This window comes from Mixophyes fleayi, chromosome 2, assembly GCF_038048845.1.
Source record: "Mixophyes fleayi isolate aMixFle1 chromosome 2, aMixFle1.hap1, whole genome shotgun sequence".
NCBI lineage: Eukaryota > Metazoa > Chordata > Amphibia > Anura > Limnodynastidae > Mixophyes > Mixophyes fleayi.
The window spans coordinates 152,455,737-152,466,794 of NC_134403.1; the positions used below are offsets into that span (position 1 = coordinate 152,455,737).

Below are 11,058 nucleotides of genomic sequence, written 5' to 3' on the forward strand. Positions count from 1 at the left end.
TACCTGAAGTCTTGTGCAGTTAGGAAAAGACGAGACCAGGGTGCATTCCTTTGGGGTGGTGGAGTGCCAGGTCACCTGTTCTGTGTGATTTTGACGCTACCTTATTAATAAGGCCTCTTTCAAATCATCAAAAATTAGCTGTTTGTCCACAAAAGTTTTACAGAAGTAATCACATTGTGCTTGGTGATAGTTAACAACTTCATTTATATAACTGTACCAAAACAGAAGCTAATGACAGGAATGTTTACAACAAGGAAATGCATGGTCCAATTATACATTCGTTTTTCTCTCTTCCTCTAGCTTTTTGGAGACGTTTGCTTTCACTGCAATCGTGTAATTGAAGGTGATGGTAAGTATTAATCCTCTTGTAACATTCTTTTGCTTACAGCAAATTGGTGGCATACAAATTGTCAAGTAGGCCTCTTTAAACTTTACTTATTTTTAAATAAACCCCTTATCTCAATTAGATATATATACAAGCTAGGAGGCAAAGGAAATGAGTAAAACAATGAGCGAGGTACATATAACTCTAAAAAGATAGAAGTGACTAGATGTGTAATTTGGAAGATTGGTCGGGTTGTGTAGGTGTTTCAGTAGAACAATGCTGGGAAAATGAGCTTTAAAAGTACTGAGCTGACTGAAGTCAGGCAGTGTGGGGAAACCCCTTATTTGCGACATATGGGAGGGGGACAGGATTTATTAGGATGTTGTCCAAAAAAAGACAATTTAATTCACTTATTTTCTTTTTCTTTTTCTTTTTGTGCTTCTGGGGTTAGCCTTGCTGCACAATTTTAATAGCCTTGGGTTTGATTCTGACCAGATTAAAAACTACATGGGACTTTGTATGTTCTCCCTATTTGAGTAGCTTTCCCTGGGTGTTCTAGTTTGTGGTCCAAGGACATCTGAACAATATTTATAGAACATTGCTTTAACTGACAGAAACCACACACAAGGTTTTTTTTTTTCTTTGCCTGTTTATTATTTAAAGCAGCATTTGCTTGCTTTTCTCCTAGTTTGAGTGTTCACTTTGTATGGCTAAGATAAAAGGCGCATTATTTATAATAAAGTATTGTCTGCAGAAACAATTATTAGAGGAGAATTTGGGCTATCTCCTGGCCAGTGAAAACTGTGCACTATGTCCATGAGGGCTATTGAAAATCAGGCTTAATGTAGTAGTGCGTGTTTCTGTAACATTTATGTTGGCTATTCTATACTAACTGCATTTTTTTGGGGGGCCTGCAAGAAGCTCTCAGAACATGCACTGGTTTTATGTATGTCCCTCACTAGAAGTTAAATGTCTTGTGACTACACTGACTCTGGTGTGGGTTTCTGTCTGTTGTAGGTTGTAAACCCCACTAATACACTTGCATAACATTCTCTGTTAGTTCAACATTGCAGGTTTTATGGTAAAAATATAGTACTAAATTCTTATCAAGCCAAATGAAGTAAATTGGAAGCTGAACAGAATGTTATTTGTATTTGTTTTCCTATAGTTGTGTCTGCCCTGAACAAGGCCTGGTGTGTGAACTGTTTTGCATGTTCTACTTGCAACACAAAGCTAACCCTCAAGTAAGTATTTAATGAATCTGCTCATGAGTGTGAAAATAAAAGTTACAAGCTGTCAAACTTCAATAAGGAAAGGCTTACTTACTTTTCACACCTGTTATCTGAAATCGCCTGAAACTTATTTTATCAGTACTACACACTTCTGTAATTGCCGTATTGGGCATAATGGAGAAGGACAAGTCCAATGTAAGGACCATATTTGGTTTCATTACTTCTGTAAATATTTGAGTTATAGAGATGTAGATGGGTAAAAGTGTAAACTTTTTTTCCCTCTAAAACCTATGTTAGAGTGTGCCTGGGAATGGTATCCTATAAATGTTCTTCTGGCTGTGTGTGGGAGTGTTTTCTTGCCTACAAGTTTGCAAGTGAACATGCATTAGTGTTGGAGGAAATGCTTGGCTGACAAGGACTGTTGGCTGTCATGTATGCCCCCTGCTGGCCTCAGGGGAATGCTCGCAGCCATGATAATGTATTAAGATTTCACAATCTTTGTGAACAATACAAGGAAGACATTCACATTCAAGCATTTTTATAAGCATTTTATGCTGTTTTATTCTTGCTTTCTCTATCAATCTTGCTGTTCTTTTTTTTTTTTTTCCTTGGGCTTGACAAAGGCATAAATTTGTAGAGATAGATTTAAAGCCCACTTGCAAGCACTGTTACGAGAAAATGCCGGATGAATTTAAACGTCGTCTTTCCAAGCTTTCAAAGGATGCAAAAGAGAAAAAGAAAAAGGGATCCTGTCTCTGAACTTTCTTTCTTCTTTCCTTATCACATGGGTTAGTGGCCTGAATGTGTGAGTTTTTATATCACTAACTAATTGGAGGAGTAACAGGTGGGTTAGCTGTGAAGTGGCCTCACTAAATCACAGACATGCTTGGCTGTAAATGGTTATATAGAAACAGATTTGATCAGTCTTCATACGGATATTACAATTAAGTGTACAATTAGCTGAGGTGCCCACTCCATCTGTTGTTGGAATATTGACAACCGGCTTTAATGATTGGCCTAGAATATACTGGGGTTTTTTCTTCTTCTTCTTTTCTCTATCTCCCACGACTGCATTCTGCTTATGTAATTGGCAACTATGTATCGTCAATTCTTGGAGAATTCCATAAGTGTGCATAATTAATACTGTGTTATGTGACAGACTTCTAATACAGCAGGTACAATTGGTTTCTGTATCTACTGAGGCACACAATGGATTTCCAAGCACAACACTAAAATAGTATATAAACAGGTGTAAATATGTGTTGGACTATACGTGGAATCCTGAAACTGCATTCTTACAGTTCATATCTGCCCACTGACACCCCAGAGGATCCCACAACGTCACTGGTTTGGTGGCAATCAGTTCTAAAGTTCATATGGTGCCAAAATGGCAAGTTGCTTTGTCCTTTTTATTCAGGGTTTAAAGGCCAGGACCATTAAGCTCTCCCAACACCTTTTAGGACCAATTCCCAGTGTTTTTTTAGATGTGGACATTTAATTAAATTAAAAAAAACAATTTAAACATTTGTTGAGTCTAGCATCAGCAGAGCGCTGGTGAAAAATTGCCCTTTGTTTTCATGTCATCACTGTGGTGTGAAGATATGTAATATTCATAGGGAACCTATGTGGCTAGAAGCACAATCGGCAGCTTCACAAAAGACAGGCATTCACATGATCATATATGGCCTTGATACAAAGTATAATAACTTTAGAAGAAAAATATACAGGTGTGAACATAACATTGTGCTTAACTGTTTTTGTAGCACTTTATTTTCTTATCTCCTGTGCAGACAAGTATATATGACAACTGCATATCCGATTAGAAGTACTATGCTTAATTTCAAATCAATAATTTAACCGTTTTCAATTACAATACAGATACGTGCTTTAGTAATGTGTGTGTTCTGTTTGGTGTCTGGTGTTTTCACACGCTTGTTTTTTTTTTTTTTGCATGTTGTGTTTTTGTTTTGTATTTGATTAATGATTATTTTGGAAATCTATTCACAACTTTAGCTTTCCTTTTATTGCTGCCAGGACCACATAGTTTGAATATTACCAATTACTATTATGCTGAGTTAGCGTAATGTATTTTCTTCTGTTCATCAAAACTAAAACGGTTAATGCGGTGGAAATCATTTTTTTAGTGTTTCTTAAATACTGTTCTATTTTGCTAGGAACAAGTTTGTGGAATTTGACATGAAGCCTGTCTGTAAGAAATGCTATGAAAAGTTCCCACTGGAGTTAAAGAAAAGGCTCAAGAAGCTCTCGGAAACTCTAGCAAGAAAATAAGCATTTCCTGTCTGTGGAAAAGAACATGGCGAGCGGCGTACAACGTGCTGGTCGACAGAGGCGCTACATCCTACTTGACTTTGTTCTATTCACTGAGGCTGTTACCTGCACTAACCTCCACTGCAAAATATTTATCTGCATGAAAACTGCCTTAAACTACCATGCACAGGCTATTTATTCTTTCACCTTGTCTTCTAAAAAAGCATACTATTTTGTTGTTTTTGTGGTACTTGCCTTACTTTGTCCCACAGGCTAACTTTTCGCAGCAGGTGTAAAAAACAAACGTTTTCTATTTGGTTATATAATCTGAAATCTGTCGTGCGGTTTCATTTCACCAAGTGTAGAACAGTATTACTCACTCATAACACTGCAATATCTCTGTATTCTTCATGGAGCTGGTTGGGAACAGAATGTTACTTTGGAAAACAAAACAACAAATTTAAGTTCTATTGACACTCGAGTGCCAGTGTTTCCTAAAGTCTCTAGAAGCGATGCCATTTCGCCTGGAATAAGCTCATAAATAGTTTTGCCGTTGCATGTACAGCGGAAGCCAAAATAATATCCATGGATTACTTTGTATTCTACAGCAGTGAACGAAGGTCCAGTCATTTCCGAACCTTTAGTTTAGTTACTGGCTTTATACACTAAACCTTTCACAGCAGATAAGTCACAGATGGAGCGAGAGTATATGCTACGCTGCAGAAAAGGGTTGGTTCATCTCTTATATATTTTTATTCCGAGTCAGACAAGGAACTTGAGTGTCAAATATTGATCCAAATAGATAACATGCAACTGCCAAGCTTTTTTTCCTAAGAAGCATATAGTCTGACTGTGTTCTGGACTTAAATTGCACAACCAATGCAGAACTAGTGCCTTTATCCATGTGAGACACAAAGTAAATCAATCTACTCACCCAGAGTAATGTCTTAAAAGGGAATCATGTGTGTCACTTATGCATAACAACTTTGAAGATTACTTGAATTGTACTCTTGTGCTATGCGATCTGTTATGGCGCATGTGTCATTCACCTTCATTGCTTAATGTTTGTTTTGTGCCTTAAACGTTCATTTACGCCTATTATTAGACTTGTATTCACGTACGTATTTAAACATATATGGGAATTTTAAGCTTTTTATGATGATCTATACTATGCAGTAAACACAATGCTGTTCATTCCCAAAGCAGTGTGCTTTTACCTTGAACATATGAAGTATTTTTATTGCAAATTATCAACAAACTTATGGTTATGTAGTCATGAATTTATATGTAATGCATAATCTATACTTTATGTAAGAATATTCACTTTTTACAAAGTTTTGCCACTTTTCTGCAAGATGTTAAATCACTCATTAAGGAGAAACACTTTAAAGATTTATAATATGGCAAGCTGTCTCTCTCCACCTGTTGGCTGGAAGGTAATAAGTTCCTTAGTGGGTTTCCAAAACCTGCCTTGTGGTATTAAGGAAATCAATCGAGAAGCGTAACACACTGATCCTTTTTATCGTCTTGCTCTTTAAAAAAAAAAACACCTTTTTAAAGAAAGGAACTCTGGTTCTAGTACGGCAACCATATTGTCTGTATATTTTTTACAAATCAGTTAATAAAGACTATACACTTAAAGTAACCATGTGTGGTGTTTGATAATGTATGAGCTACTAAAGTGTTATCTGATAATCATGCTCTCAGGAATACATAATTACAAATTAGAACATTAGACTGAAGTAAACTCTAAATGGTACATGACTATGTATTGCTTTATAATAAATGGAAGCAGGCTGAGCAATTTACTGTAGAAAATCAGAGTCCTTCAGTTCCTCTCCTCAAGTACTCCCAAGTCATGTTGTGATGTATTTGTATGAGAACAAGGCAAGGTCCAATGTAATCTCCGGTATATGAGAGAGAGCCTCAAAATATGACCTGTTGTACATACTTATTTTCATGTTCTTTTCTTACGTCTTGATTACTACTATGCTAAAAAGGTGCCTTGAACATAAAAAATTTTTGGGATTGTAACAACAATTGTGCAATATTAACAAAAGTTATATGTAAAATGACCCATATCATGGCTGATTCCACTCTAAAAAAGTTGGTAACATAAGTCAATATGTTAGACACTGAAAGCTTCTATGAAGTGTTCATCAGTGATTGGCAGCTTACCTATGTGGTGGCCCTTTAACAGAGAGAGCAATTTATTATCTTTCTCAATCAAATATATTACAAAGATATTAACCCTCTAGCAGGGCTCATTCACACAGATATTTATGCAATGTGAAATCTGGAGTGTTCGAATGAATTTCTCACAAAACACATTTTGTAAAGAGCCAGAAAGCAGGATTTTGGTACAAAAAAAGATTATTCATATAAAAATAAAACAAAACATGTTTCCTTTTTGCTCATGCAAATCTCAATATTCCTTGTGCATATAACATCAAACATCTTCCTTAGGTCATGCTAGAGTGCAACAGACCACATACACATTTCTGTGTGAAGGATCCTAGAGGAAAGGTTTAGAGCCTGTATTGCTGGACTACACCAGTGCTTCCTATGGTTTTAGGAGAGATGGGGGCCGGACCCTGGGGTAACAGTCTTCCTTTAGTTCTGGGCTCAGCTATAGAGTTTGCTTTCAGGGGCCTCAAGTGTGCAGTCAGCCTACAAGATTCTAATGAAGACTACTGGAAAGCATCTCAATGTGAGGAACCGGGTTGCATCAGCCCAAACACTGCTGCCCTCCTTCCTATATGAGCTCCTACAGGGCTTAAGCGAGCACAGTCTGGAGCTAGGGTGGGGACTCTCAAATTTGGCTAAATCCGTTTCTAAGAATCTGGGGTGAGGAAAACTGGGCAGCAAAGTGGTTTAGTGGTTAGCACTACTGCCTCACAACACTGGGGTCTTTGAGTTTGATTCCCAACCATGGCCTTATCTGTGTGGACTTTGTATGTTCTCCTCATGTTTGCATGGGTTTCCTCTGTGTGCTCCAGTTTCCTCCCACACTCCAAAAACATGGTAGTGACACCACTGAAACACTGACTAACACTCATAAAGCCTGATTTATATTGTGTGTAGGTGACAGGACTACACTGCTCCCAGGTGAAATTATAACCCAAAACCCAATGAGTATATTGATATCTCACACTTATTGGAGTTAAGCTCTGTGTGTCATTCGGACAAGTGTGAAGCTGTGGACCTGTCCACTGTCCACTCTGTGGACGGCCTATGCTCAGGTGCATGAGAAGAATACTGTCAAACCCTTTACAACTACAATTGCTTTCAAAATGCAGCCTTCAGCATGTAGCATGGGCAGGGAAATATATACTCCCATTAATAAAAGTGTAGTTATACAATCCTGTTAATGAAAAGTGTAGTGGATGCTCAGGACAGATAGACTAAAGATCAGTTACTACAAATATGAACTGTGTGTATAACAAGTACAAGTTAACTGGTAGATTAATTGGCTGCTATCAAATTGACCCTAGTTTTTGTGCATGTGTGTATGTTAGGGAATGTAGACTAAAGGCTCCAATGGGGCAGGGACTGATGTGTGTTCTCTGTATAGCGCTGTGGAAATAGTGGACTGAATATAAATAGATGATGAACACCACCAGAGGCACCCTATTCCCCACTAGGGTGCATTTAATGCTTCTCTTTCTTAACCATTTAAAGATTTCAGATTATTATTTGAACTTTAACTCCATTATATATAAAATATACACTTTCCTTTTGTAGAAGGGTACGAAGATGCTGTGTGTTTCACCTTTAGGAGGCAGGGCCATGGAGTTAAATAAAAATAAAATAAAATTGGCTTCTCTATCTCTTGTTCCCCTGCTCTTACTTTTCCCAATGCTCTGTGTATATGGTGTTCACAGGGCTTTAACATTTAATCAAATTGGTGAGGTTTTTTTCATTTTAGTTAAATTAAGACACAGCCTTAGGAGCGGTTTTTCACTCTTTCATCCACCTGCTTCCAGTCTCGCAGTCTGAGGAAGTTAGTCATCCATAAATCATCACTGATTCTTCCATCATTGTCCCTGCAGCTGAGATTTGACAACTATACTTTCTGCAGTGTGTAACAATTTGGGGACAATTCAACACCTCTTTCCAGATTATAAGATAATAGTCTCTGGAAACGGTAGCAGTGATGCAAAAACTCACTTGAAGGTTGCAGGAATAATTGGTTACTGCACACATTAAACAGACTATCAAATAGCTGGAGTGCTGGGATAACAGCAACTGTGTGTTCAATGTGTCTTCAGTATTACCTAGACCTGCCAGCCTTCCTCCACGGTGCCTTTAGCCTTGACACCATGCAGCAGCACCCTGTACAGCAACCATTCATTAATTTAGCTCTCCTAGGAGATGCATGGTACCCTCAAGGGAATGTGTTGTTTCTACACTTGTTCTCTAGGTAGCCTAACAAGTGGCAAATTAGACTCCTCAGGAGGAACACCAGTTGGGACAGTTGAAGTGGTAAAGACAGGGCTGTCTTAATGCATGGGCACGTTGGGCAGTTGCCTGGGGGCCACACAAGCATAGGGGCTCCAAAGGCTTGCCACCTTTTCAGTACATTATTCCGGAAATTGCACTCAATGTGTTCATGTGCATGACAGTGACCAACTGTGCAGGAAAATGTTCATTTTCAAGACTGAAACGAATGAAATATCAGCTTCGCAGCACAATGGGGCAGCAGTTTGAATTGTCTTTCACTCATGTGTATGGAAATGATATCCTGAAGACAATTGACCTCAAGGGTCATTATAAAACAATTCTCTGCAAAGAAATTTCACAAATATTTATGTTGAACACTTGATTACTCTTAAATCATAGTAATTTAGTACTGTGCAATCTCCATCGGTATGATTTACCAACTGAGAACCATTTTTAGTTGGAATTTCTTGTTTTTCAACTTCAAGGCTCATGTTATATTGCCCAATCGTTTATGTGGATTAAGTTCTGCGGTACATGTTTTTTTAATGTTTAAACACTGATTTTGTTGGAGGTACCAATAAATATATGCTTTATCGTATTGATAATTTTCAATTTCATTTCTGTGAGTGGTTGTGTAGGTAGGGCCCCAGTGCACTGTTAAGGCAGCCCTGGGTAATGGTCATTCTTAAATATGAGAGGTTGTTCATCAATAATGGCGTGACACTTCTTACAAATGTACTTTCCCAATCCTCTGGCTTTTTCTCAATTGTGACAAGAACACCATCAGTTTAACAGTCCTTCAAGAATCTTTTTACATGAACTTGCACTGTTTGATACTAGAGCATAGTGAAACAAACAATGCAGCCTTACAAACGTGATTTTGGGAAACGGAGATGTGCATCTCATTCTACAACAAAAGTAGCACTGGCTGAGAGTTGAATATTCTTTAATTAATGCTAGGCAGAATTTTATGATAAATATATATTCACTCTCCTCTCTCATTGTTTTTTGATAATTGACTGATCTTGATCGTTCAGGTATACCCCACACGTTTCACCTAAGTTATGAAGCACCTTGCTTAAAGTGCAACTGTCCTCTGCACAGTGGAGGCAGCCATTTCGTAGCCTTAATTAAAATTCACAAGCACGCAACAGCCTATTGATTCACAAGGAACAAGTTAAATCACAGAGGCATTTCATGGTCAAATATTCATGAGGCACTGGCTACTAGCAAATTGGTAGTGCATTTGCATGAATATAGGTGCAGCCCCCAAAAATGTATTCTCCTCTTTGTGTTATATAGGTGACAGGTATACTTTAAAAATATAGTGAAAAAGGAGAAGGTGTGCTTATTTAAATTAATGAAATGTGTACATGTGAATAAAATCATTTAAGACTGCAGCCAAGGACGATTCAGACCAATGTGCATGTGCAAATAAAAGAAAAATGTCCGGCGCTCAAAAACAAACTATTTAAATCAGTGTGGGTAGCATATTCATGAAGGAAAGGATTGTGCACAATATAGCTATATTGGGATATAAGCTCACCTGTCACATGTAGGTACCTCCTGAGTCTCTAGCCCAGTGATGGCTAACCTGTGACACTCCAGGTGTTGTGAAACTACAAGCTCCAGCATGCTTTGCCAGTAGATAGCTAGCTGATAGCTGGCAAAGCATGCTGGGGCCTGTAGTTTTGCAACACCTGGAGTGTCACAGGTTAGCCATCACTGCTCTAGCCAGTGAAACAATAATATACATTCAAGTTGTCACATTTAAAACCTTCCCTGAATCTCCATTTTCTAAAGCATGCAGCACCTGGAGGGAGTGGTCCACTCCCAAACAAACTAAAATACTTTAAAAATATGCCCCATGTAGATCAGAGGTGACTTAAAGTGGACCTGTCACCTATTCAAAGCAATGCATCCATTTCTTGGTAGGGGCCAGTGACACCACTGAAACACTGACTAACACTCATAAAGCCTGATTTATATTATGTGTGTAGGCGACAGGACTACACTGCTCCCAGGTGAAATTATAACCCAAAACCCAATGATATTGAGTGTATTGATATCTCACACTTATTGGAGTAAAGCTCTGTGTGTCATTCGGACAAATGTGAAGCTGTGGACCTGTCCACTGTCCACTCTGTGAACGGCCTATGCTCAGGTGCATGAGAAGAATACTGTCAAACCCTTTACAACTACAATTGCTTTAAAAAAAAGCAGCCCTCAGCATGTAGCATGGGCAGGGAAATATATACTCCCATTAATAAAAGTGTAGTTATACAATCCTGTTAATGAAAAGTGTAGTGGATGCTCAGGACAGATAGACTAAAGATCAGTTACTACAAATATGAACTGTGTTTATAACAAGTACAAGTTAAGTAACTCAGCAAACTAGATGACTTTGTGTTTGTATATCCAATTGTAGGCAATAAATCTCACAAAATGCTACTATGCAGTAACTGATAGCAAATAATCATTATTTTGTTGCCTATCTTGCACTGTATAGATCAAAGCTAATTGGTTGCTCTGGGGTACTACACATTTGTACTCTGTTAGTAAATAATCTAGAATGTCTTTTTCACATATACCAGACAAGAAAATTTGTTTTAAAAATAAACTAAATGAACAGTCTCTTCATTAACTGACCAGGTTATGATTGCCAGATTTACATGGTTTACATCACACCCAGAGGTAATAGCTTTGGGAAAAAACTATTTTAAAATACAACCTATGACCCAGTTTCATATTTATTATTGTTTTGACACAAGTAGGATGAATCATACCTCT

General features: G+C 37.9%; 1 protein-coding gene across 6 annotated transcripts in view; it reads left to right on the plus strand.

The window, feature by feature from the left end:
* Positions 1-5,470, plus strand: part of LIMS1 (LIM zinc finger domain containing 1) — a 63,217-nt gene extending 57,747 nt beyond the window's left edge. For 5 of the 6 annotated variants that reach the window (XM_075200261.1, XM_075200263.1, XM_075200262.1 and 2 more), the window contains exons 8-10: positions 301-349; positions 1,494-1,569; positions 3,732-5,470. In XM_075200261.1, the coding sequence (XP_075056362.1) occupies positions 301-349; positions 1,494-1,569; positions 3,732-3,846 (240 nt within the window). In that variant the 3' untranslated portion in view covers positions 3,847-5,470. Of the gene's footprint in view, positions 1-300; positions 350-1,493; positions 1,570-2,180; positions 3,712-3,731 lie in introns of those variants that run through there. The other variant, XM_075200264.1, reaches the window with a different exon arrangement.
* The last annotated feature ends 5,588 nt before the right edge of the window (positions 5,471-11,058 follow it).